Raw genomic sequence first — 27,260 nt, forward strand, 5'->3', positions numbered from 1 at the left:
GATTCCTCGAGTACCTCGAATAATTCGAGTATAAAAAATCCTCGAGTCAAATTATCTGCCTCGAGGATTCGTTTAATTCATGTTTAATTAATTCATGGCTTTTCAATCGCCCGGGGTCATGTTTCACCCGGACCGAAATAAGTGACGCACATGCCCACTGGACTGAATGCACACGCGAGTAGCGAATATAACTTAACTTTCTCTTAAGCCATGGCGGACAACGTGGACCCGGTGGAGTGCGAAAAAGACACAAAATGTCAAAGTTGTGGGACCATTTTTCACGTCGTAAGGCAGAAAACGTAGTCCAGTATAAATACAGTAAAATGGATTTAGCCCACCACAACACCACATCCTCCGTGCTGCAGCACCTGTAAATGTCACTTCTGCAAGCGGACTCGGAGCCTCTACAAGATAATGCATTTTAGCCTGTTTTTCTATATATTCTGCAGACACTGTGTGACTTTTTTGTTTGTAGCACTCAGTTTCAGCTCACACCGTACGTCTGGTAGCAACACGTCGGACTTAAAATGTGCTAAAAAATAGCTGTTTTTACAACACGTCGGATTTTTATTGTGTTATTGATGTCTGTTGTCCCTCGGGGTTTCTGCAGGAGGACACTTGTATTTATGAGAGGAAAACGAAAGAAAGTAAATAAATGTTTTGTGAGGAGTATAATTTGACAAAACCACAGCAAACATGCTTTCGACAATCCTTGTTAGTGTGAGAAAAAAAAGTGTGGAAATTAAAACGGACGTGTGTTAATAGGGAAACAGCCGGCGAGCTGTTTGCGCCGTGAGCGGTTCTGGTTCTGTTTGGGCCGCAGCCGCTCGCAGCGTTATCCTCCTAGTTTTTGTCTGGCTTGCAGGCTAGCAGATTCTCGCATGAGGGGAAAATCGGCTCAGGTTGTTTACTTATTTTTTGCACAGACATTTGTTTACTGTGAAGTAAAGTTGAAGTGCTGAAGTTTTGCAAACTAATTTTGAATAAAACTTGAAGAATAACTGGTAATTGCTTTCTCATTTCAAGAGGTCTTTCATAATTATAACATGCTATTTTATATCAAATCAAATCACTTTTATAGTCACGTCACATGTGCAGGTACACTGGTACAGTACATGCGAGTGAAATTCTTGTGTGCGAGCTTCACAGCAACAGAGTTGTGCAAAAATACAGTAATGTAAAAACAAGTAAAATACAAAAATGGCTAATCTAAGTATACAAATGAATAAAGTAAACAATAAGATAAGAGATATAAAATGTACAGAGGTTGGTATGTGCAACACAGTGGCATTAATGTACAGTATGGAGCGTGTAATGTTGGAACTTGGTGGAGCTCGCGACGAGGCAGCCATACTCGGCGCCATCTTGGCTCATCGATATATGATATAAAGGTTTACAAACACAAAAGGGTAATTTATTAGAGTACTCGATTAATCGAAAAAAAGATTCGATAGAGTACTCGATTACAAAAATATTCGATAGCTGCAGCCCTAAATAAAAAAACAAAAAGATATTTTTAATGGTTTGGAGCATTACCAAATTTAATACATGCTGAAAATTTCCCTTAAATTCTAAAACTTTCCTTTTCTAGAGAGGATCCACTGCAGTATTTGACCGTTTCTCACTTTCTACTTTAAAATAAAATAAGTTAAAGGCATAAATAGTCTGATTTATTATTATAACAAACTTTTCCAATATACTCATCTGAATTAAGTTTTCCTTTAAAGGGGTGGAACACGGAGTTTTTCATGTAGGCTAAACATGAAAATAGTCTCCTACACCTATCTTCTGCATTAGCTTCTGATAGAAAACAGACGGTGACACTCTAGGACAGGGGTCCTCAATTATAACGGTCCAAGGGCCACACAGAAAAAAGCCTGACAGATCTACGTCACACTGTCACTAAAGGTTGGTTTATGCTTGACGCGTCCGCGAGGTCCGCACGGCTCCGCACGGAAAAGTTGCGTCATTTTAACAACCACGCCCCTCCACCGCGCCTCCGCACGGCCCAAACTTTCCGCAACACGCACCTAGGAAATTTTCTAAACACGCGGACGGTCGGACGCGGAAAAACATGGCGGACCAGCAAGAACTAGTATGGCGGAGGTTGGTAAATACAGACATTTGTATGATTCAGCTCTCAGAGATCACCGTGATCAACATGTTGTTAATAATTCTTGGAGAGAAATAGCTCGCACTGTCGGAAAAGACGAGGACGCTGTTAAAAAATGCTGGAATGCCGTGTTGTAAACAGCAGTAGTTTTTACTTCTACTATGGTGTAGTGTTGGATGGATGCCTTAGAGCTCCATGCTGCCCCCTACAGTTTGGGAGAATATTGGCTCACCGCAGAGACAAGCCGCATGAACCATAAACGCTGCGAGTTGTGAAGCGCGTTCCATCCGCGAGCCGCATCACCAAGCGGAAAGTAAATGCATCAAGCATAAACCAAGCCTAACACCCCCTCCCTCCACTTCGAGGAGGGAGGGGGTGTTTCTCAATGCCGAGGAACCTCGCCTTGATGTCTTGGCCCCGCCCCGGTTGCCTAGGAGATACGTCATCAGGAGCCGCCAAGACGTGTTCCAATGTTCATGTTCTACCGAGGCGTGTGTTCTCTGTTTGTTAGCCGTTTAGCTAGCTGAGCAAGGACACGGGAGGTGTCTTGTAGCCTAGCCTTGGTCAAAAATTACCCAGAATACACCGCAGTATTTTCAAAAGGACGGCGGATCAGAAGCCGGCAGCTACTTTGGGGACAATTTTCAAGTTTAAAAGTAAGTCAGCTAATTTAAAATGTTTTTATAGATCCAGAGAAGTTATCTATGATTGGTTAGTTGCTTAGTAGTTGCAGCTTCGGTGGCTGGCGGGTAGTAACTCACTTATATATTTAATTTAATAAACATATACACAATTTAAAAAGTAAAAGTCGTTATATATTTATATTGAAACTAATACGTATAAAATATAACGTTATCTCCCGCGTCACGTGACGTTACGTGACCGCCGTGGGAAGCCGCGGTCACGTGATGCAAGTCTGTTCCATTTAACAGTTTTCTTTGACCAAGGAAGGACCGCGTCCTCGTAAGCAAGGCGCCTTGACATTGAGAAACATTCATGGACTCCTCCATCTTGGCTTACAACGGGGAAGGCTGTTGTTGGTTTAGCGTCCAGAAAACAGAGAACGTCTCAGACACAATATCGTTCACTGACCAACCGCTACAAGTCGAGTGTCTAAAGTTTCAGTTTCACACACTGAGAAAATCCTCCTGCAGTGTTTCGTGATCCTGCTTCAAATGCAGGATGAGGTTGGACGTAACAGTCTTCCCCGGCTCCGTTCCACCACGGGAAACTTGTGCACGACGAGTGGTGCGCTGAGCCAAGCTGTCTTTTTCCGACTTTTAACAAAAAATGCAGCCACATGGCCGGCATTGTTTCTTGCTACTTTGCTAGCTTGTTCTGATCACGTGGACTTGGAATGCTGGAATGGAATTTAAAGCGGAATGTACAGCTAATATCGGAGATTTACGACGCAGTCCGATATAATCCGATAGCGTCTTTGGGCCGGTATCAGTATCGGAACGGGAAGTCCCTAACTTCTTTTTAACACGTGACCTTTATACGTCACTACCAAACTACAAATACAAAATTGAACAAAGAAACATCAAACTTTCTCTTCCAGCTAACATTTGCGTTGCGCTCGAATAAAAAAAAAGAATCAGCGTTTCTACTTCTACTGTAAATCAGTTTGTGCATCATGTCGTCGCTCAAAGAGTCACGTGCACAAATAAATCGCTCTTCGTCATTTATTGGACTGACGGTTGGCAGTGGGAAAAATGATGCAAATGGCCCAACTCTAATCTACAGTCCAGCAGTTTCACATTAACGTGGTGAACAAGGTGAACTAAAGACTCCCAAAACTCTGCAGGAAGCCGTGATTTGCACACGAGTTTAGTTTTAACGTCTAAAACTTGAACATAAATAGTTACCCGTTGTGTGAAAATCAGCTAAAGTTGTTATCGGTTTCCCGTCTGCTCGTGCACACCACCTGCCGTGGGGTGGAGATTTTACCTTGCTGTGCCTAGCTGTTAGCTCATCGTTCACAAACGCTGGTGGGATATCTGAGCTGAAACCTTTCAGATTGTTAAACAGCAAATATTGACAACAGATAAAATGACAGAATCACAGTTTGCTTATGCACATCTCACAAGTTAAATCAAGCTTGGGCCCAAACTTTACCTTTAAAGGCGTGTTTTACACCCAGATGGTCCTCCTGTTGCTATGGTTACCCACCTTCCTCCTCCAACCATTTGTAAATGAAGCTGGCTCAACCCAAGAGGCCCAAAAACAAGGCAACAAGGAAAGTCCTCCCTCCATCTTCTGTTCTTTTTACTTGGCCTGTTTTAGTCTGCCGGGCCTCCAGCTGTGAGCAGGAAACAGCAGCTGGGGGTCAAATTTATACCTGGGGAGGGGAAATATAAAGGAAGTCAGAAACAGACTAAAGCCTCTGTCAACTGCTCATAAATTCTTGCTTGTGCCTTTTTAAAATGACACCACCATCTTTTTAGGTGCAGTTCCCCTAAAAAACCATCATAGTTATTTCTGATTATTCAGCAGCAAGGTTCCTGACTGGAGCCGACGTTACACCCGTACTTAAATCACTGCGGTGGTTGCCGGTTCGGTTCAGGATCAATTCCAACATTCTGCTTCTTGTATTCAAATCGTTAAACAGTCAGACTCCTCCATTTGTACCACCGCTCTTAGGTCTGCAGATCAGCTCCTCCTCACGGTCCCACAAGATTCTTATCTGAGGCCATGAGAATATCTTTGTAGCTTTCACTAAGGTGGTTTCAGTGCTGTGATACTCTCTAAAACAGATCCTCAGTGTTTAGATGCTCACATTCAAGGGCCTACCAGACCAGTTTATTTATCAAGTGCATTTAACAACAGCGTGTGGGCTGACCCAACCGCCTCACAGGTTACAGTAATGCTACGAAAGCTTGGTTTATGCTTGACACATTCACTTTCCGCGCGGTGATGCGGCTCGCGGATGGAACGTGCTTCACATCTCGCAGCGTTTATGGTTCATGCGGCTCGTCTCTGTGGTGAGCCAATATTCTCCCAAACTGTAGGGGGCAGCATGGAGCTCTACGGCATGCATCCAACACTACACCATAGTAGAAGTAAAAATGACTGTTGTTTACAACTAGGGCTGGGGGTAAACGATTATTTTTAAAACGATTATTCTGATGATTATTTTATCGAATAGTCGACTATTCTAATGACTATTTAGACAATTAATCTAATGATTATTTTCTATTGCACAGTTAATAAAAACCAAAAAAATCTCTAAATTCCTCAAAAAAATTGATAAATTGTTACTGTAAGAGAATAAACACTACAGGCCTCCCATTTTGTATAAAACTGCGTTTATTGTGTTGGTTGGTTATGTTCTGGTGACGTGTAGAACTTGGGAGTGCAGGCTGCTGCCTGAGAGGTGGTTGGAGACGGAGTGTCTCCATGCTGCTTTGTTTTGGTCACTCATGTGCGTGAGGCGAGTGGTGTTACGACTCTTCCTGGGGAGTTTGGCTCGTGTGCAAAAAGGAAGGGACAATAACGGGATTTAAGAGTTAAAATCATGACCAGGTTTATTTACAACTACAAAAAATCATAAATCTTTCCATCCACAGGTTGGGAATAATAAAACTAATTCTGCCTGTGGGGAATTAAAACAAAAGTACAAATAACTAGGGATGTCCCACTGGGCAAAGATTACTGGGTTCTGGACCAAAATAAGAATCTCCAAAGGTCCAAACTCTAAACTGGGCGGTGAAACCAAACTCAAGGTGATATTTTAAACTAAACCAAAAACCCACAACACTCTAAATGTAATAAAAGGGAGATCTGCACCACAAAAAAGATGAACTCTAAACCAAAACGTAACACTTATCCCAACGCAAGAAGCTGCTAGCGAAGATGCTAACAGTAGCTTTACCAACGTTAAGTTCAAGTTACCAAGTTTAAATAAACCAAAAACACCAGCAGCAAACAGACCAGCATGGAGGAGAGACTGCTACCACCAAAACAGCTCTCCTCATGTCTGAAAGAAGCTCCTTTATGAAGGGAGAAACGCTCCCGGTGATTTTCTACATCTGCGGTAGAGACGGAGCAGCGCATCTGACCCCGGAAGTTGTTGTCCGTTGCCGGGAGACGAAGGCGGGCAAAACAGGAAAGGAATCTAGTAGTGGATGGACTTTATTCCCGGTCTTCGGTATTTGGTGGAGATGTTAGTGAAGGCAGAGAAGAGGGCAAACTAGAGGAAAAACAGGCAGATTCCTCCTCTATTTACAAACTCCTGGGGATGCAACAAGTGGGCGCGGTGCGTCGACTACCGGATCTGACGTCGACGAATTTTTAAAATCAAGCAGTCGACGTCATCGAGGCTTCGCTACAGCCCTATTTACAACATGGCATTCCAGCATTTTTAACAGGGTTCTCGTCTTTTCCGACAGTGCGAGCTATTTCTCTCCAAGAATTATTAACAACATGTTGATCACGGTGATCTCTGAGAGCTGAATCATACAAATGTCTGTATTTACGAACCTCTGCCATACTAGTTCTTGCCAGTCCGCCATGTTTTTCCAAGTCCGACCGTCCGTGTGGTTAGAAAATTTCCTAGGTGCGCGGTGCGGAAAGTTTGGGCCGTGCGGAGGCGCGGTGGAGGGGTGTGGTTGCTAAAATGACGCAATTTTGTCATGCGGAGCCGTGCGAACCCCGCGGACGCATCAAGCATAAACCAAGCTTAAGCCAACAAGCCGGTACAACAAAGGACATCCGATCAGCCAATGAAACCAAGTAAAATACCAATAAAACAATAAAAGGCTCAAATATTGCATAGTGGAGATGCATGAATCAGTAAAACAGATGATAAAGTGTTACGTCCCCTCTGGCGTCTAGGAGTGGTGAGGGGAGAACACAGAGTAAAATAAAATAACGTAAAATAAAAAGGAATGGACAATGATGGACGGTGTCTGTTTGTGATGGAAGGAGTTTAACGAAATGGTTGTTTTTCAAAAGGTTTATTTACAGAAGTGGGGAAAAGAGTATTTAATAAACAAACTAAATAAACTCCCTCCGCTTAAAACAGGGAGCAGCAAACTAGGGATGCACCGATGGATCGGCATTTGATTGTAATCGGCCGATAGCGCCCCTATCGGTTTTGATCAGAGTTTTCAAAATAGATCAAAGCAGACCGATCAGGTAGGGTTGTCACGGTAACTGGTGTAGCGGTAAACCCCGGTAAAAAAAAAGGTCGTCGTCGTCTTCCTCCGCTTATCCGGGTCCGGGTCGCGGGGGCAGCATCCCAACTAAGGAGCTCCAGGCCGTCCTCTCCCCGGCCTTGTCCACCAGCTCCTCCGGCAGGACCCCAAGGCGTTCCTGGACCAGATTGGAGATGTAACCTCTCCAACGTGTCCTGGGTCGACCCGGGGGCCTTCTGCCGGCAGGACATGCCCGAAACACCTCCCCAGGGAGGCGTCCAGGAGGCATCCTGACCAGATGCCCAAACCACCTCAACTGGCTCCTTTCGATCCGGAGGAGCAGCGGTTCTACTCCGAGTCCCTCCCGAATGTCCGAGCTCCTCACCCTATCTCTAAGGCTGAGCCCGGCCACCCTACGGAGGAAACTCATTTCGGCCGCTTGTATCCGCGATCTCGTTCTTTCGGTCATTACCCAAAGCTCATGACCATAGGTGAAGATTGGGACGTAGATCGACCGGTAAATCGAGAGCCTGGCTTTCTGGCTCAGCTCCCTCTTCCCCACGACAGATCGGCTCAGCGTCCGCATCACTGCAGACGCCGAACCAATCCGCCTGTCGATCTCCCGATCCCTCCTACCCTCACTCGTGAACAAGACCTCCTTGAACCGTCACCTTATCGTGGTGGAGGAGTTTGAGTGCCCTAATGATCCTAGGAGCTATGTTGTCTGGGGCACTTAGTGCCCCTGGTAGGGTCTCCCATGACAAATTGGTCTTAGGTGAAGGGTGAGACAAAGAACGGTTCGAAGGATCTTTCATGGCGGTTAAAACGAAGAGTCGGAGTACCCGGCCCGGAGGGTTACCGGGGTCCCACCCTGGAGCCAGGCCTGGGGTTGGGGCCCGTGAGCGAGCGCCGGGTGGCCGGGCTTTCGCCCATGGGGCCCGGCCGGGCCCAGCCCGAACCGGATACATGGGCTCGTCCAACTGTGGACCCACCACCCGCAGGAGGAACATGAAGGGTCCGGTGCAATGCGAATCGGGTGGCAGACCAAGGCGGGAGCCTTGGCGGTCCAATCTCCGGACAAGAAAACTAGTTTTTGGGAAAAAAAAAAGGTTGACAATAATAATAACAGTCTTGTTTTTTAAAAAACTATATTATCTTGGTGGATTACCGTGGCTGCGGTGTAGGGGCGGTGACCCTTACCAGCCACCGTATCATCGGCTGAAGTTGCCGGCGGCACATGCGCACTTTGTTGTTTACAACCAAAACTTTCTTGAAGCTAAAGCTGAAATAATGGCCAAAAGAGGAGACGGCAGCACTCAGGAGGACATTTATTATCCCTCAAAGAAGACAAAGTGGGAAGTACGGGCATCTTTTGGATATTTGAAGAATGCCGAGGGACAGTTGATAGAAGACGGCTATCCTGTTTGCAGCACGTGCAGAAAAAGAGTCTGTGAAAGGCAGCAACGCTTCAAATCTCATGACACATCTGCGTGACCATCACCCACAACTCTACAGTCAACGCAAGGCAAGCTAACGTTAGCGTTTTAGCTAAAATGCGTGATCCGAGGATTTGGGTTGAGGGAGAATGCAACGAGTCGCTATATAAAGCAGCCGCAGCGCCGCTACCTGAATATAAACCGTGTCGCGGACACCGCCATGTTGAAATGACGCTATGCATTACGGGGCTCCCAGGGGCAGATAAGAGTTGGTCTCTCTCCGAGAATAATTATGAATTTAACAACGATTACTGCCTGATGACATTTTCCCACATCTGCAAAGCTCACTGGAAGGACACAAACCGAGGACAATACTTTCCTGATATAGGGTTTATTACTCAAGTAAGGGTAAAAAAGTATCTGATTAGAAGTATACTTGAGTACTGAGTATCATCTGGTCTAATACTATTAAAATGATGACGTCAAACAGACATAAAATAAGAAGTTATGGGCAAATATTGGTATTTTAAAGACTAAAGGGAAAAAATGTAAACAAATAAACAACATAATTACAAAATAACACATTTTAGGCTAAATTTAGACACAAACTGAGGACAATATTTCCTGACATACAGGGTTTATTTAATTGTGTGAAAATGTAGCACGTTTAAAAAAAATACCGCGATAATACCGAAAACCGTGGTAATTTTGGTCACAATAACCATGAGGTTAAATTTTCACACCGTGACGACCCTAATACAGACCATTTTAGATTAGGTTACATTTCCTTTATTCCCAGATTATGTAGTTTGTAGCACTCATTATAATGTTGTAGAAAATTTCTAGCCAATCCACGTGATCGTATCGGTGATCAGCATTCTTTGATATCGGTATCGGTGATCGGCAGCAAAAAACCTGATCGGTGCATCCCTACAGCAAACCAACAACAACTTAAAGCACTCTCTGGTGTTAACCAGAGAGAGGAGTACAAGGGAAAACACACCTATTTTTAACTAAACCGATCACTAAAGAAACAAAAAGAATAAACTTAAACCATTAACACTAAAACGACCTACCAAACAGAAGCTAGAAATCTCCTTAACTAAAACTCCTCCATAACAAAACAAAGTCAAGCTAAACGGAGGATTCGGAGATTAAACAATAACAGGAGGCAAAAAGCACAATCTATCTATATCCTTTAACTATATCAAACTTATTAACTCAGGGATACAACCAGCCAACTAATATCTATATCAACAACTCTAGGACACTGACAGCAAGCCAAAACCTACGAATGGAGATCACAGTAACTAGATACCGAGTCGAGTCTCCTCTGTAGCGGTGTCTCCCTGAATGAACTTGGGAGGCTTAAAAGGGCTTCAGGAACGGCTGATGAGTAATTGGATGCAGCTGCTCCACAACTTTCTCTGCTGGCCTCTGGTGGTGTGCGACTGGGTTGCAGGACCTGGTGCCCGCAGCAGGAGATCTCCAGGATATCAGAGAGCAGAACTAGAGCCCTGCATTGAAGCCCTAGGCCCTCGGGTCGGCCCGGCCTGACAGCCCGAGGGCCGGGCTTCGGGCCAATCACTGTAATTATCTCAGACACGGGCCGGGCACCTTTATTTTTATCCGAATTCATAAAAACACTGAAACACTTGAACGCAGCAGCACCTGCCTGCTTTTCACGCACCGTTAGCTCGGTTAAGGTCTGTGTGGTTTATAAACGCGCCGATATAAACAAATTCTCAAACTGCTGATTGAAACATATTCCCCTATTCTAATACGCCATTTTATGTCCACTTTGATGTCAGAAACCATTCGTTCATTCTCATGAAAACGGCAGCTTTCTATTTTTCTGTGAATAAATTCGCTCTGCAGTTAAAAAATACAGCATTCATTGCTGGTTTTTTTCTAACCGGAGAGCGTATTTTCAGAGCGGCAGATGAAATTTACAAACGCATCCAATTAATATGGTGTTCGTAAATTTCATCTGCCGCTCGAAAAATACGCTCTGTTAGAAAAAAAAAGCTGCATTGATGCTGTTTTTCTTTCTTTCCTTTCTTTTCTTCTGCAGAACGCTTCTCACAGATAATTAGAACGCTGAGCATACTATCTCGCTAAAACATTATGAAACGTTAAAAAATAAGTCGGGCTCGGGTCGGGCCAAAGAATCCTGAAAACCTTCTCGGACCGGGTCGGGCTGGGGCTCCACCCCCTCGGGCCGGGCCGGACACGGGCTCAGATTTTAGGCCCGTACAGGGCTCTAAGCAGAACCTCTGGGTTCGTCACATAAAGCCTAAAAGTTACAATGTAAAAAAACCATTTCACAAATTAACTCATTCATTGCCATTAACGACTAAAGTTGTCATTTGCATTTTTTTTACTGTGTGGGCGTCGGACGAGCCCCCACACCGTGAGGACAAACAGCTCACACGTCACATGATCAGGAAGCAGAACATCCATGTGTTAGGAGATCGTTTTGGGCCGCTGCTGTAAAAAAAAGTGAGGAGTGAACCGGAAAAGCTTCTGCCGATCACAATTCAACAACGGATTATGAAAGAACGGATAACGCTCGAAACGCGCCGATTCTTCCTGATGTAAGAGGTGAGTCTCCACTTTGTTTTGGTTGTTTTGGCGTCGACATCATCCTAGCGCGCAACGTTCTGTCGCTCTTTAAAAAACAGTAAAAACGGTGAGAAACGCTGGCAGCGGATGGGTTAAGAGCAAGATCGTAAATCAGAATCAGAAAAGGTTTATTGCCATTGTCAGTGAACAAACAATTCACAAACTAGGAACTTGCTTCGGTACTAACGTGCTACATATAACATGAATAATATAATTAAAAATAGAATAAAGTAGAATAAAGTAGAATAAAATATAATAAACTAGCATAAAACTTTGCTATAAAAAAGGCAGGTAATGGTAATATGGCCGATAACGTGACGTTATGTCAAGTACAGAACATCAATCCAGGTTTAAAATTGGGTTTTAAACCTGGATTTAAAAACTGCAACTGTAGGCGGACTGTGGTTGGGAGAGCATGCACAAAGGCCCGTCCTCCCCTCATTTAGGGTTTACAGAGCAGCGGGCGCATCGGCACATGTGGCTTAAGCAGCTCAGACAGATATTTGGGTGCCGGATCATTCCGTGCTTTTTAGCCTTCTTGTTTTAGTTACAAACCATACTGCAGCACTCTGGACAGCCTGTTCACAGCAGAGGCAGGAGCACCAACAAGCACAAGAAGTGAATTAGCATAACCTAAACGAGACGGAATGAATGCATGAATTACAGATTCCAAGTGAGAAGTTTTCCCACTTGCACTTTAACCATGATAACGTCCATGTTCTATGTTTTGTCCTGATTTTGTCCCAAATATAACTTTTCATTATAATTAAAAATCGTGTAATTCTGATGAGTTTTTGGTAAAAAAACAAAACAAAAAAAAAAACTCATTCGTCACGATTCTGTTACGCACCTGGCATCGTACACTCCAGGAGTCCGACACGACGGTCCGGAGCACGACTGCAACACCATCAGCCGGTGGTTCATCTTCTCCAAAACTTCCTGATCGATGGTCTTTGCGATGTTGGTCAGCTGGTAAGGGTCAGCGGTCACGTTGTAAACTTCCACAAACACCTACAAAGGAAGAGTTCTTGTTTAGACGTCACAGAACTTAACGTGTCACCAGAACCGCGGCTTTCGTCCGTACCTCGTTATCATCAAACTCGCAGTACTGCAGGTTGGCAAAGGGGGTGACGGTGCGCACGCAGGCATAGGTGTTGTTATAGGAATCCTCACACACACAATCTGGGAAACACTCCTGAAGACGAAGGAGAACTTTTTAGCTCCACGTTGTGATTCAGAAACCGTTTGACCTGGTCTCTCATCGCACCGACACTCCAGGTCCCAGCAGCGGGCAGGAGGGGTCCGGAACGCTCCTCCCTTCTCCTTCGTACTCAACCAGGATGTCGGTTCTCCAGCTACTGCTGTTCACTTTCCTCTCCTGGTCACACACACACACACACATTAAAATGTTCCTGCAGATGAATAAACATCAGTGTTGACACTAGCTAGAAGTTCTCACCATAGCAGACAGGAAGGACACACCGTCCATTTGGGTTTTGTTGACATTGAAGCCAGCTATGTCCAGGATGGTTGGTCCAAGGTCAACGTTCGCCACCAGCATCTGTCAAACACGATAAATTCATGCCGCTGATAACAGAGATGGTCTCTCTGGGTAGGGATGGGTACCTTTGACATTTGAATCGATCCGGTACTAATTCCCGGTACCTAGGAATCGATACCGGTACTTAAAGGTACCAATTTTAGATACTTTTGAGTGTTTATTATTTTAATTCTCTTTTATAATAAAATATGTATTTTTCTCAATATATAACCATATTTGATAAATATCACGATAAATAACATACAACTGTTTGTATTTTAACATCGTCCTTGTAGTTTTATAAGCTGATAATTAAACTGAAGCAAACATCTTTACTGTGAACTAAATTTACTGTGTATCTTCATTCCTTTTGCCGTCTTTTTTCATTTGATTTTTCCTACTGGGAAGTTAGAATTTCCGAGGAGAAAGCGAACGCACTATTAGCTGATAACAATGGTAGCAATGGAAGCTAACATATCAAGCTAACGTTATCTTAAACAGTTTATTTAGCTGCTGGAGCAGATTAAAACGATGATGCCTCACACTTAGATCGTTGTCGCTGGTTTCATCTTCACCCAATCGCCCGTCACATTTAGTAAAGTGAAGCCAAACTTTAGAGCGCGTTCATGTTCTTCTAGTCGAAATTTCGGAGTTACGAGGAGAAAGCGAACGCACTATTAGCGGAACGGAAGCGAACAAATCAAGCTAACGTTATCTTAAACATTTTATTTACCTACCGGAGCAGATTAAGATGAGGATGTCTCACTTAGATCGTTGTCGCTGGTTTCATCATCACCCAGTTACCCATCACATTTAGTGAAGTGGACCCAAGCTTTAGCGTGCGTTCTTTCTACCATGCTGCTCTGTTTACAACTGGCTCGCAGCGACCGACGACATAACGCTCTTGCGCATGCGCAGCTGTCTAGGCAAGTTCTCGTTGTGAAGGACGGGTACCGAAACGAGGCACCGTTTCAAATGACGTGAATCGGTGCTCAGTCGGTACTGTGGAATTCGGTCGGTACCTTAAAAAGTACCGAATTCGGTACCCATCCCTATCTCTGTGTGATTTTATCTGAGTTGGATCATAAAAATGCTGGAACGCTTTTCTCGGACTGATGCTGAGCTGCACATCTGAGGAACCTCAGCATCTTCAGGACTTTTGCAGCTGGTGACTCAGGTTCATCCATGGAAAAGATCATTTTCGATCCAAATCGTAAACATTTAAGTAGTTCGTGTCTGCACAGCAGCAACAAATGACTTTAGTCAGAAGGGCTCGTCCTCTTAATACTCAAACGTGCTTCTTCTATGAATCCAGCTGGGACATGAATAAAGAACCTGCTGATTCCCTTTCTCTGCAGCTTCATTTCATACATTATGTTTTCAAGTTTTGTTTATTTTTAATAAACTTTTGTGACAAAAAGTGACGTGTACGTTCATTCTGAAAGAAAAACAAGCAGGCATTCATTTTATAAGTGTGTGTGTTTACCTTGCTGGTCTGGTTGGGCTTGATGTTCGGACCTCGGACCATGAGAGGAACTCGGATGTCAAACTCGTAAAGCTGCCGTTTGTCCAGCGGGAGAGAAAACTGACCTGAAACACAGAAAATTTATGACTATTTCATGTGAAACATTTAACCAGCTGATTATGTGCCTCACACACACACCTGTGTGGTAGCCATTATCAGAGGTAAAGAAGATGTAGGTGTTGTCCAGTTCACCTCTGACCTCCAGCTTCTTCACTATTTTCTCCACCAGGTCGTCCACCGACAGTAAAGTTTGCCACCTGCAGGTGAGCAGGAAAGGAAAACATCAGGACATTAAAATAGGAGCAGGAACAGGTGTGTGTGCGTGTGCGTGCGTGTGTGTGTGTGTGTGTGCGTGTGTGTGTGTGTGTGTGTGTGTGTGTGTGTGTGTGTGTGTGTGTGTGTGTGTGTGTGTGTGTGTGTGTGTGCGTGCGTGCGGTGTTGTGTTGTGTTGTGTTGTGTTGTGTTGTGTGTGTGTGTGTGTGTGTGTGTGCGTGTGCGTGCGTGTGTGCGTGTGTGTGTGTGTGTGTGCGTGTGTGTGTGTGTGTGTGTGTGTGTGTGTGTGTGTGTGTGTGTGTGTGTGTGTGTGTGTGCAGCCACCGACCGTTTTCTAAAGGTGTTATCGAGGAACTGAAGAGACGAGTTGGTCATGGGAGTTTTGGCCTGTCGGATCAGCCAGTGTTTGTCCTGAAGACAAGAATTCAGCAGATCCTTCAGACTCAGGAATGCTTGTGTGCAAAATAAAAGGAGCTTTAAAAATCATTTTTAAGTGAAATACATATCACGTACAGTTTTTAAAAACATCTAACAGATAGTTTATTTGTAATTTTAATAATGGAATTGTTAAAATGACATATTTTGCCTTCCATTCACATAAATGTGTAAAAGTATGTCCTAATAATGTTCAAATCTGCTTTTTGTATAAAAGCACCTTAAACAAATCCACCTCGTTGTGGGTCACGAGGCACAAAGAGATGTGAATTAATACCTGAAACCCCAGAAAAATTGAGCGTTTGTGGAAGGAAACCCATCTCCACGTCCATCTGCTGCACCTAAAGGATCTTCTGACATCCTTTAACTCTGCAGTCAGAGACGCCAGGGTTTCCTATTTCTCCAACCTGGTGTCCCAGAGCAAAGGGAACCCCAAGGTGCTGTTCAACACCATCAGCAGCATCATCTCTCCTGCCTCTCCTACAGCCTCCATCCACTCTGTTGCAGACTGTGAGAACTTTCTGTCTTTCTTTGTGGACAAAGTCAATAAGGTCAGATCTAGCATCTCTCCTTCAGCCTTATCGCCGCCTCTCCCGACTCCAACCAGGCCCATCATCCTAGATAGCTTTGCTCCTGTTTCTTTGCCTGAGTTAACCAAACTAGTTAACTATGAAGACCTCTGCAAGCCCTCTCCACACTACTGACCATCACCTGCTACTGAAGAGGCTGAGAGACTAGGTAGGCCTATCAGGATCTGCTCTGGAGTGGTTCTCCTCTTATCTCTGAGCGCTCCTTTTCTGTGGCCGTCTCCAAGTTTAGGTCCTCCACCACCTCTCTTACCCATGGTGTCCCACAAGGTTCTGTGCTGGGGCCTCTGCTCTTCCTCCTCTATCTGCTTCCACTTCAGCACATCCTGAGCTCCTTCAAAGGAATATCCTACCATCTTTATGCAGATGACATCCAACTGTACATCTCCTTTAAGCCCCATGAGATGTCTAAGCTGCAGCTGTTACACACCTGCTTAGACTCTATCAAAACCTGGATGGTGGGAGCTTTCTTCAGCTGAATGAAGATAAGACTGAGATCCTCATCTGTGCCCCAGACAGGCTGGTTCCCAAAGTCAGAGACTCTCTTGGTCAGCTTGCTTCTCACACCAAACCTTCTGTCAGGAATCTGTGTGACCTTTGACCCAGCTCTCACCCTGGATTCTCATGTCAGTTCTCTTGTTCGCTCTTCCTTCTTCCATCTCAGGAACATTGCTAAGCTGAGTCCCATTCTGTCCCGCTCTGAACTTGAGACAGTTCTCCACACCTTCATCTCCTCACGCTTAGACTACTGTAACTCTCTTTTCACGTGTCTGAGCAGAACCTCCCTGAACCGTCTACAGGTGGTTCAGAACGCCTGTGCTCGGCTTCTGACCAAGTCCTCCAAACACACCCACATCACACAATCGAATGCTTTTTGAGCATCTTAACATATTATTGGTTTTCTGATCTTTCTACATGTTCATTTCATGGATAGTAAGCTGGAAAGTTCAGGAACTGCTAATATAAACTTCATTATCAGCTCTTAAAAAGGTCCCATCTTAACTTTCATGGGGTCATGATTCAGCTTTTTTATTTGCAATCATTATTAAATCACACCTGCCTGTGACCTGACCCTGTTTAATTCCTTAAGTGGGTCCCACCTTCCCATGGATGTTAAAGTTGGGGTCCCTGGGGGCCTTGGTGGTGTTGAAACGGTCCTGGTACTGAGGAGCTGCTGTCCAGGGGGAGTGGGGAGCCGGCGTGGACACCATCATGAAGAACGGCTGGTAGTTGGATTTATACTGGAGGAACTCCAGGGACATGTTGGCCTGAGACACAGAAACTCCACGTCTAATTCAGGACCCACAATACATTACTTATTAAGGTGAAAAATGTGTGAGTGTCTCATGTAAGGGTTACATGAAGATGACTACATTAATCATAACTGATTAGGGGTCTCACCAGCACGTCTGTCAGGTAGTCTCTGCTGTAGTCAGCTCCATGTTTCTGAGTTCTCCCATTCACAGACAGAGTGTAGTTATAATATCTAGAGTTCTTCTCCTGGAAAACACAAAAATCACAACAACTTTATGTCTTAAGTTTCTTTTCTTTCACTACATATTCTCTATAACCTGTAAAGACACCAAGAAGCAAAACAAAACTCAATCCTTAGGCCACCAAAACAGATCCCCTCAACACCTTGGCTGCACCTAGAAATCCTGTCCAGGTGGGGCGCAGCGCCACGGCTGAGCCTATGTAAGGGAAGCTCTGTTTTCTCTCCAAGCCTGGAGGAGTTCTGCGGTGTGGTGGAGATGCTAATGCTAACAGTTGGCTTCAACTAGCAGAGATGTTCTCTGCTGTTTCCCAGATGCGTCATTTGGAATCGTAGGATGCCTAAGGAAGACACACCTTTCTTGCCTCTGATTGGCTAGAAGGGTTCTACTATCATTTAGCAGCAAACCGTCTTCCCTCGCCAAGTGCAGACTGTCCTGTCACCAGCAGAACAGCTGTTTTGGGCAGTTTAGTAAAGAAAATGCAAACTTAGCTCTAAAGTAATCATTCTGTCTTGTTTTGCTAAATAATGTTTTTATGTTTCTTTTATTTTTAAAACCTTGAAAAATGTAAAATGTGAATTTATAATGAATCTTGTTGCTCTCAAGCATCAGGGTTATCTTATTAAACCAGCTGCACGTGTGTGTGTGTGTGTGTGTTTCTGAGAGACAGACAGAGATTATTCCCTTCATTTGAAGGTAAGTAATTAACAAGATTGGTGCATTAACGTTATGTTAATTACAACTAGTAATAATTACTGCGTGTGTGTGTGTGTGTGTGTGTGTGTGCGTGCGTGCGTGTGTGCGTGTGTGTGTGTGTTGTCTTCTCGATCCCCAGTGAGTCGTGGAGGATGGCTGCTTATACTGAGCCAGGATTCTCTGGAGGTTTCTTCCTGTTAAAAGGGAGTTTTCCTTTCCACTGTCGCTGCATGCTTGCTTAGTATGAGGATTGCTGTATAGTCACTGACACTAGTCAGTGACTTGATGCAACCTGCTGGGTTCCTTATATAGGAAACATTATTTCTGAATGAACTGACCTGAATTGGAATGTTTATTATGTGAAGTGCCTTGAGACGACTCTTGTCGTGATTTGGCGCTATATAAATAAACTTGAATTGAAAATTATACAGCCATGAATGTTAGGTGTCGCTGGTGTCATATTTGTGCTAAGGGGAATAGCCAATCGTAGTAGAGCCCATCTAGCCAATCAGAGGTGAGAAAGGCGGGATCTTCCTTGGACATCCTAGAATTCCAAATGACGCTTCCTGGATGCTAAACCAACAACAGCCAAAATGGGTGAGTCTACGAATGGTCATTTTCTGTGTGACGTAGATATTTCTGGCTTTTCTAATCCGTGTGTCCCAGTCTTACTCGGTGTCAATGCAGGAAATAGACGTAGGACACAGTTTTCACATTAGCTTGCATGTGAAACTCAGAGTGACCTACCAAATAAGAAACTGTTTCTCAGAGAACTTGGCCTTTAAAAGTGGAGTAGGAGATGTATTTATGCAGCTTTTGTTTCATGTTGCAGCAAATTACTCAAATTTTAGCTCCTAACATTTAAAAAAAGTTAGAGATATTTATTGGTTCTGGATTGTTATTTAAAGCCAAAAAGTTTTATTCTTACCAGAGCGACCCAGTAGCTCCAGCCTGGAGGGACGTGCTCCACCCCACCAGCATCAGAATGGCCGTACTGGAACACAAACAGGCAAACCCAAACTGTTGATGGGATTACTCTAGACCCAGCAGCAGGCTGCAGGGTGTTTTGGAAAGTAAAACCTCCTGTTGAAGTGAACTTTGGATTTCCGAATCCAAAGTTCATACGATATAAATTACGGTCAAGGTCACATCTCACATAAATTTAAAGATTATTTATCCACAGAGTTGGAACATTTTTGTATCTGGAAGGTGTGGTTTCTGAGGGATGTTTGGTAACGTCGACGAACATGTCAAATTCTGATTCACCAGAGTCATAACACGGTGTATCATTAAAAACTAGAGTGACTGCCGAGTTACTCAGTTTTTCCAGCTGACACTCCGAAGTGGCCAGTTCGGAACAGTTTGCACGCTGACACGGCTACGACTCCTTCAGAGTCCATCCGTCTTAAGCCTGATTTATGCTTCTCCGTCTGCGTCAGTGCGGAGACACGCAACGCCATTATCCGTCCTTGCGTAGGGCTCCGGCAGGCACGCGAGTACGTACGGAGTCGAGCCCACTTTTTTAAACATCCGTCGAACGAGACGGATTACGCAAGCTTGTGATTGGTCAGGACGCCGCTGTTGTTTACAGCGCCGCCATTGCAAAGAGAGCCGAGGATAACTGGCGGCAGACACGGAGAAGCTTGAAGAATACCTCGCAAAAAAAACTCTAAAAACATGAACGTTTAGTTCCCCCGTGACTGGAGGAGTGAAAAGATGCGCAGCAAGCGGTTTATTTGTGGACGGAAATGACAGGAAACATGGGTTTAGAGGTGGGGAGCGCATGAAGCGGCGGGAGAATGAGAGACAAATATGTCCGTGTTAAAAGTCTCTTATATACAAAAAAACACAATATAAACACACGATCTTGGACCGATACATGATAGGATACCACAGAACAGCGCTACGCCCTCTGCTGTCCTGGTGGGGAATTGCTTTGCAACACTCTCCAGGAGACGGAGAAGTATGAGGGCAAAACGCTTCCATCAATCTGTGCGTGTCTGTCCCTTGCGGAGCTGACGGAGAAGCATGAACCAGGCTTTAGACGCAACCAACCTTCCTGCCTGTTGTGACCTGGAGACGACTCGAGACCGGTCTAGTGGTGCTGCGATTATTCTGCCATCTTCGGTGCCTTGGGGTCCACTAGACTTCCTGACATTCCGGATCTACAACGGGGGTCTCCATCAGGGTTCGTAGACACAACAAGATTGCGTCTGATGCCGTTTTATTAATAATCAGCTCTCTAGTTTATAGCAGACCAAATTCTTTTACACCCAGAACTCAGTTCCTTCCAGATACAAAGGTTCTGATATGCATCTACTTAACACCATCATCACACATCATTATTCATAGCTTGTTGTGTATTATAATTAGTCTAGAAAATAAAGTTTATTTTTAACTATATACTTGACTCTGTCTGAATTAATACAAAGTGTGTTTAAGGTCCCTGAACAAGCACATAATCCTAAATTCTTCTGGTTAAACATTCAATCAGCTCGATATTCTATATTTATGTAGAATCATCACATCTTATTGATCATAATTTAACCCCCAATCTCATCACACTACAACAACAACATGAACAATAAATAAACCAGGAACGCAGGAACAAATGTTATTTCTGTTTTTATTTGTTCACCTCAGTTCAAACTATTTAGAATTCAGTGTTTTCATCACAGTTAGCTTGTATTTTATAAATGATAAAATGACCCGCATTTTTAATTTCTTCATGAGCAATTTTGTCTCCAACTACATAAAAATGATTCAGGATGTTTTGGGTTTTTTGATTACGTTTTGAACGTTAAATGTTCTTTAAATGGCATCCTACACTTTTTAGAAGCATTAATTCTGATACAATCTATCTGGTATGTGAAAATGTTCATTTTGACCAAGTCTCCATAATTCGGGTCTGGATATGAAGCAAACAGGAAGTGGCAAAAATTGCAGTTCCACCCTCATCCACTAGGGGCTGGTGTCAGAAGCGAGCAAATCCTCATTGACTCCCATGTTAAAAATACCAATTTCACAGCAGAAATAAACATGTTTACAGCCTGGTACCAGAACATGTTTTAGGTTTAAATGATCTAGTTTACACTCATGACAACTGTGAGGGGGGTGAATTTTTTTCTCACTCTTCTGTTTAAGTGTATTAAAAGCCTAAAATTCTGTATAATTAATGAGCATCAGACCCACGTGACCACAGAGCTAGCTCCGTGGAAAGGCCTCAGTAGAGCCTCGGTCTGGCCTGGAAACTGTTCCAGGATTTTGAGTCTGTTTGTGTATTCTTTTTTGGATATTATTTGTGCAATTGTTGGACAAAATGACTTGCTGTGGCATTAATTGCACTAAAAGAGTGTCCAAGGAGACTCCACTTCATTTTTTTCGGTAAGTAAAATTATATTTATGTATTTTAGGTCACTGCCGAGCTGAGCTTAGATTTTAACATGTACTGTTTAACCATGAAATTTAAATGTAATAGGGTAAAACCCAGTGCATTTAACATGACTCAGCATTTTTGAAAATGGGTTGAAATATAACATGTTGGTGGAGCTGGGTTCCCACTATCGGTATGGTCCCCTCCCCTCAGCGGCAGCTCGGTGCATCTGAGGCCCTGTCCACACGTAGCCGGGGATCTGCCAAAACGTAGATATTTTTCTACGTTTTGGCCTGTCATCCACACGAAAACGGAGTTTTTTCACACGAAAACGGATCTTTTTAAAAACTCCGGCCAAAGTGAAGATCTGCGTTTTCTCCGTTTTGGGTGTCTGCGTGTGGACAGACAAAACCGGAGTTTTAAGGTCCGCAACGTCACTTTCCGCGACAAAAATGCTGACATCACGTGTGCGACCTGTGTTTACACTAGCCGGCATCATGGAAGCCCTCAGAGCTGCGCTCTGTCACTACCCGATCCATCAATTGTCCAAGCGCTTTTTGCTTGTTTGTTGTTGCAAGCGGAATTACTGCTCCTTGCGGAAGACCACAGACGAAGGACGAGGTTAAGAACGGGGGAAGTACTGCCGCCTACAGGTCTGGCATGTCCTTAACAACGTATTTATCCGGGTACGTGTGGACAGAGGTTTTTTTTTTAAACGCGGTGGTGTGGATGCAAGTTTTTGGAGGGGCGGATATTCGTTTTCAAAAAACCCCGGCTAGGTGTGGACTAGGCCTCAGATCGCAGAGACGCTTGTCTGCTGTGCGGCTGCCGGCTTGTGGAGCTCTCGGAGACCTCTGTGTTCCACCGGTTTTACCCAGCGGTCATCCCGGCGCATCTCTGACTCAGAAGCTCCGGTGTTGTGCACAGTTAACTCCGGTTGAAGCTAGGTATCTACCTCTGTTAGCTTAGCTCCCACCTCCGCGTTAGCTTTGGGTTAGCTTGTAGCTACATTGCTTCAGTTCGACGGGTGTCGTCATTTGATCCCAGCCTTACAGCCCCACCCTCAGCTCCACCTCTTTTCCCTTTTATGGAATTGTCTGGGCTTGACGGAACCTGTGACACGGTCAAAAGAGCGGTGGTGGCCACTTCCCATTTTGTCACAAAAATGTATAACTTGAGCCTAAGGACATGAAGTGTATATAAGTCCATGATTTTGACACAGAGTAGAAGAGAATATACCATGATATATATCGTTACTGCACGTGCTCCAAAATATATCACAATACAGATTTTAGGCCCCTTTGTCCATTACTATTTCCCACCTGGTTGAGATATTTCCCCGCGAAGAAGGTCTGGTAACCGCCGTACGTCTTCAGTAAAGCGGGGAAGGTGTGAGGCTCCTCGCTCTTCTGCCAGCTTCTGCTGCTGCAGTTCCCCTCCAGCGTGTTGTTGATGACGTGGTGGTTGTGGGGGTATTTCCCAGTCAGGATACTGGCTCGACTGGGACAGCACAGAGGACTGGCCACGAACTGGTGAACACAGGAAACAGCTCAAAGGTGATCTGTAGGTTTATCTTGAACGAGATAAACAGAAGAGGTGAAACTTACTGCGTTTGTGAAAGATATTCCTGCATCACCTATTAGTCTTCTAGTCTTGCTCAGAGGGGTCTGGAAGACAATAAACATGATTTTTATTCATCTGGCATCTGACAACCGTCTCAAATAAGTTAGGATGCTTATTTATTTTGTTCTATAGTCAGTAAAAGATGCTTCTATCCAACTGCTTCTTTGAGATATACAAGTGGTTAGCAACACTGCTGCTAACCACTTAAACATTCTCCCTCTCCTGATAACATTTTACTCTCTTTGACGTTGGATGTGCTACTACTAGTTTACCCGTTTAATTATAGATCCACTAGGATAAATACAATAAAGTTTATCTCTCACCAAATAGAATATTTACTAAGAAATCACTATGTAACCATATGTAGCAGGATGAAACAAGCCTGCTCCAAATTAGATGGGTTGGCGCATACCGGCTTCCGTACTCATGAGGGCGCTGTGGGTATAAAAGGGAGCCCTGCTCACTGTTGGAGCATGCTAAGGAAACGCTGCATTCTGGCGTCAGCTGCTGTATTCAAACTGCGCCTCAGTAGGTGATCGGCTCTGCTTTGGCGGTATGTACTCTACGAATCTCCTTAAAACTAACTGATTAGCCAGTAATCAAACTGTGTCGTGCACTCAACAGCTTGGGTATTTGTTTGTTTTGTGCTGGGCGTGACGCTACCGCTCACCCCAGAGTGAAATGAGCATTGGTGAAGAGGTATGTAGCTGCTGCAGGGGACAGCATGTGAGTTGAACTAATCCAACTCGAGCTCTGTGTTAAAACTCGGACAGGTGTTGAACACCTGGGCGGGGAAGCTTCCTTGTGGCCTGGATGATACTAGCGGGCGGACTGGTAGGTATGGGCCTCAGCTTCTCCAGACTTGTAGCCTGGCAAGCCAGACTAAATAAATGTATTATTTAGTCTGCCAACGCTCCATTGACGGCTCTCGGTTGTGGGGCGGGTTCTACCGTTGTCTTTCTAATGATCTCCGCATTCTACTGGACAAAGAATGTGACGTACTCTTGTTTCACTCTGTTGCATCATCACACCCACCAGGCATATAGAGTGCCCTGATTGGCCCACAAAGTGGGTGAAGCTCTGTGATTTGTTCACTAAGCAGATAGAGCACTATGATTGGCCCACCATCGTGAACCAATCACAGCTCTTTATGTGTTTGAAACCCCTCTAGAGAGCTGTGATTGGCTAGCCAGAGTCCTGGTAGGAGCTGCGGAGGTTCCAATGGAGCGTGCCTAGACCAAACTTTGCAAAGCAAGAATTTGGTCTAGTTCTCTAGGCTACCAGAATTGGTCAAAAATATAAATGTTAACTTGTACCTTTTCCCTGTTTCCTTTTAAGATTGTTCTGAGGTCTGGCGGTTGGCGCCGCTGTTTTGTTATTTTTTCATTCATTTTTAGTTTTTCCCCATCCTGTGGTCTCTGCACGGACCTCTGTACATCGTTGGAGGCTGCCCGCTCTCACCGTGGGAGTCCAGTGGGGAAAACTGTTTCATCCGTACAGTTTTAGTGATTGTTCGTTTGTAATTCTCCTTTTCTTTTGTGCAGGCTGGGAAAGGAGGTGGTGGGTTCCCTCACGTTGGCGTGAATGTCACTATTGCCTGGGGTGACTATTATATTTCATTTGTTTCTTTTTGGGATTCATCACCCCGTCATTCCCTCCTACAGCTAGTCTCAGTCCTGCAAGTTATTCCCTGTGTGTCTTGTAATCCTGCTTTTAATCAAAGCCAGTTTTAACCATATATATATATGTTTTTTTTTTTTTAATAAATCAATTGTAACTCTTGGAGCCACGTCTCATGCCTCATTTAATGGAATGAACCTATGTGCCTTCTGATACTTCCTTGGGTGAAACTCCCAAGGTGGCGTTGGCAACTGTTGGCTGCTCCCTGAACAAAGTAAAAGGTTAGTGTATTTGGAGCCCGCCATATCTATAGCCCCCACTCATATTGCCACACGTGTTCTCAATCCCCAGTGAGTCATGGTGAATGGCTGTTAAAAGGGAGTTTTCCTCTCCACTGTTGCTGCATGCTTGCTTGGTATGAGGATTGCTGTAAAGATTCTGACACTAGTCAGTGACTCGATGCAACCTGCTGGGTTCCTTATATAGGAAACTTACTGATTGGCCTAATGAACTGACCTGTGTGTTTATGCGAAGTGCCTTGAAACGACTCGTGATTTGGCGCTTTACAAACTTGAATAATCTTAATGTGAGCTCACTTCATTCAATAACTTGGACCCTGTGAATAAAATTTAAGTCTGTTAAAGTAAACTCCCTAAAATCTGCCTGCAGACACATACGTGATTAGAGTGAAATAAGATGAGTTCAATCTGGACTAAACGTTAAATTTCCAAAGGATGAGTCTCAAATAACATGTAGTGGTTAGTTTTTATTTATATAGCGCCAAATCACGACAAGCATCATTTCAAGGCACTTCACATAACATTCCAATACAGGTCAGTTCATTAAGCCAATCAGAAGTTTCCTATAAGTGTGGCAAAATGGGTCTGTACTAAGTAGAATGTTAAGTTGTTTATGATGCCACCCCAGAGCCGGTAGGCTCCAGGGAACTAAAAGGATGTAGGTCCGTGCACCCACAGAGGAACAGACTGGTGTTCTTAAATGCAATAAAATCCTATATTTAATAAAATACAAATAATATATTAAATTAACAAGGAAGTGCTACACAGGTCAGTTATGTTAACAGGGAAAACCTAAATAAATGCCGACTGGCTCCATCAAATGTATCCGGTGTGGGAGATCCAGTGGTTGCCCTGGCGACCGAACGCTCTGCAGCCCCGCCAGCAGCGGGCTAAAATACCGTATTAGGAGGGTTAAAACGGCAGTGTGGAGCCTTGGGGCACACTGCTTAAATCCAGTCGTCCAGGAACGCCAAGGTGAAGCAGCGAGGGACCCAACACAGCCCAGGTGGCGGAGCCGTCGAGGCGTACCACCAATACAGACAACCCCCAGCCGGCACCGCAGACCGCGCTGCAAGACAAACAGATGGTAAAAAGCCCCGGGATCAGCTCACCCCGTAACCCAAAACTACTGGCTTACCTCTGCCGAGTGGGGGAGGAGATCAGCTGCCCGAGGAAAACAACCTCCAAACAGGAGGAGGCCACTCTGGTTATACACATGTTCTGGCTGGCAAGTTTAGAGCTGTGTAAAGCATCAGCTTCCAGCCAGCACTTTCACTACAGATAAACCATATATGCTGCCACAGAGAGGAAATACTAATGAGGCAGTAAACTGGATTTTACTTAGTCGCAAACGGCAGATCGTCACCTCAAACAAGCTCGGTGCTGAGGATTAGGAACAGAGAGCTTTGTGTGAGCAGCAGGTATCTGCCTCTTATGAAGGCAGCATGCCCCGCCCCACAATCACCAGGATGTCATCCACCTGGACAAGTCTCCATGAACCAAACTGTTCATCCCACCACATAAGGAACCCAGCAGGTTGCATCGAGTCACTGACTAGTGTCAGCGTCTTTACAGCAATCCTCATACTAAGCAAGCATATAGCGACTGTGGAGAGGAAAACTTCCTTTTAACAGGAAGAAACCTCCAGAGGATCCTGGCTCAGTATAAGCAGCCATCCTCCACGACTCACTGGGGATGGAGAAGACGGAGCACACACACACACACACACACACACACACACACACACACACACACACACACACACACACACACACGTTTCTATGGTTACATTGTGATTTCTTAGTAAATATTCTATTAGGTGAGAGATAAACTTTATGTTATTTATCCTAGTGAATCTATAATTAAACGGGTAAACTAGCAGTAGCACATCCAACGTCAAAGAGAGTAAAATGTTATTATCAGGAGAGGGATAATGATTAAATGGTTAGCAACAGTGTTCAAGGCCGATGGCCCCCTCCATGAGACCACCACAGCTCAGCAGAACATCATTGTTGCTTCTTCTGGGGAGAAAAACACTTAAGAGAAAAAATAAAGTTAGCAGCTGAAATTTTAGCTAGCTAGCATCAGCTAACATTAGCGGAATAATAAACTCTACTGACCAAGCCCCCGATAGCCACGTCCAGGTCATCTGTGAGGATTAAAACAATGTTTGGTCTCCGGGAAGATGCAGCAAAAAACCCGCAGCTCAGGTCGCTGCACAGAGTGACGCAGATTAAGACGCTGTTCAACAGCATCTTCCGGGAAAAGCAGCGACTGTGCGTCATTTTGTTAAATTTAGCGACAAATGGCCGAAGCTGGGCGTCTTAGACGCTGTTTTACGCCTTTTTAAAAATGTTAAATATGGTTAAAATTGAAATGGGAGGAGGAAGAGAAGGAGAGCAGACACAGCTGAAACTAATACTGGTCACGTGGTCACATGCTACACTACAGAAGCCCGAGTGGGCGGATAAAAAACGCGAAGCC

General features: G+C 44.4%; 1 protein-coding gene across 1 annotated transcript; it reads right to left on the bottom strand.

Annotated features, from left to right (window-relative positions):
• Positions 1–4,148: 4,148 nt before the first annotated feature.
• On the bottom strand, positions 4,149–27,200 carry gnsa (glucosamine (N-acetyl)-6-sulfatase a). Its single transcript, XM_054739881.2, has 14 exons — positions 26,897–27,200; positions 22,842–22,901; positions 22,557–22,763; positions 18,790–18,855; positions 17,074–17,172; positions 16,773–16,940; positions 14,979–15,061; positions 14,516–14,634; positions 14,339–14,442; positions 12,772–12,873; positions 12,580–12,690; positions 12,397–12,507; positions 12,163–12,323; positions 4,149–4,454 (listed from the first exon to the last, which is right to left on the bottom strand). The coding sequence occupies exons 1-14, from the start codon at positions 27,059–27,061 to the stop codon at positions 4,382–4,384; spliced, it is 1,629 nt and encodes a 542-aa protein (XP_054595856.1). The 5' UTR covers positions 27,062–27,200; the 3' UTR covers positions 4,149–4,381.
• Positions 27,201–27,260: the final 60 nt, after the last annotated feature.

Source organism: Nothobranchius furzeri, chromosome 1, assembly GCF_043380555.1.
Source record: "Nothobranchius furzeri strain GRZ-AD chromosome 1, NfurGRZ-RIMD1, whole genome shotgun sequence".
Classification (NCBI taxonomy): domain Eukaryota; kingdom Metazoa; phylum Chordata; class Actinopteri; order Cyprinodontiformes; family Nothobranchiidae; genus Nothobranchius; species Nothobranchius furzeri.

Coding starts and splice junctions, on each gene's coding strand:
- gnsa (XM_054739881.2), bottom strand. CDS start 27,061: ATGACGCACAGTCGCTGCTTTTCCCGGAAGATGCTGTTGAACAGCGTC. Junction 14,443..14,515: donor TGATAATGGCTACCACACAG/GTGTGTGTGTGA, acceptor TCTGTGTTTCAG/GTCAGTTTTCTCTCCCGCTG. Junction 12,691..12,771: donor TGTCCTTCCTGTCTGCTATG/GTGAGAACTTCT, acceptor GTGTGTGACCAG/GAGAGGAAAGTGAACAGCAG.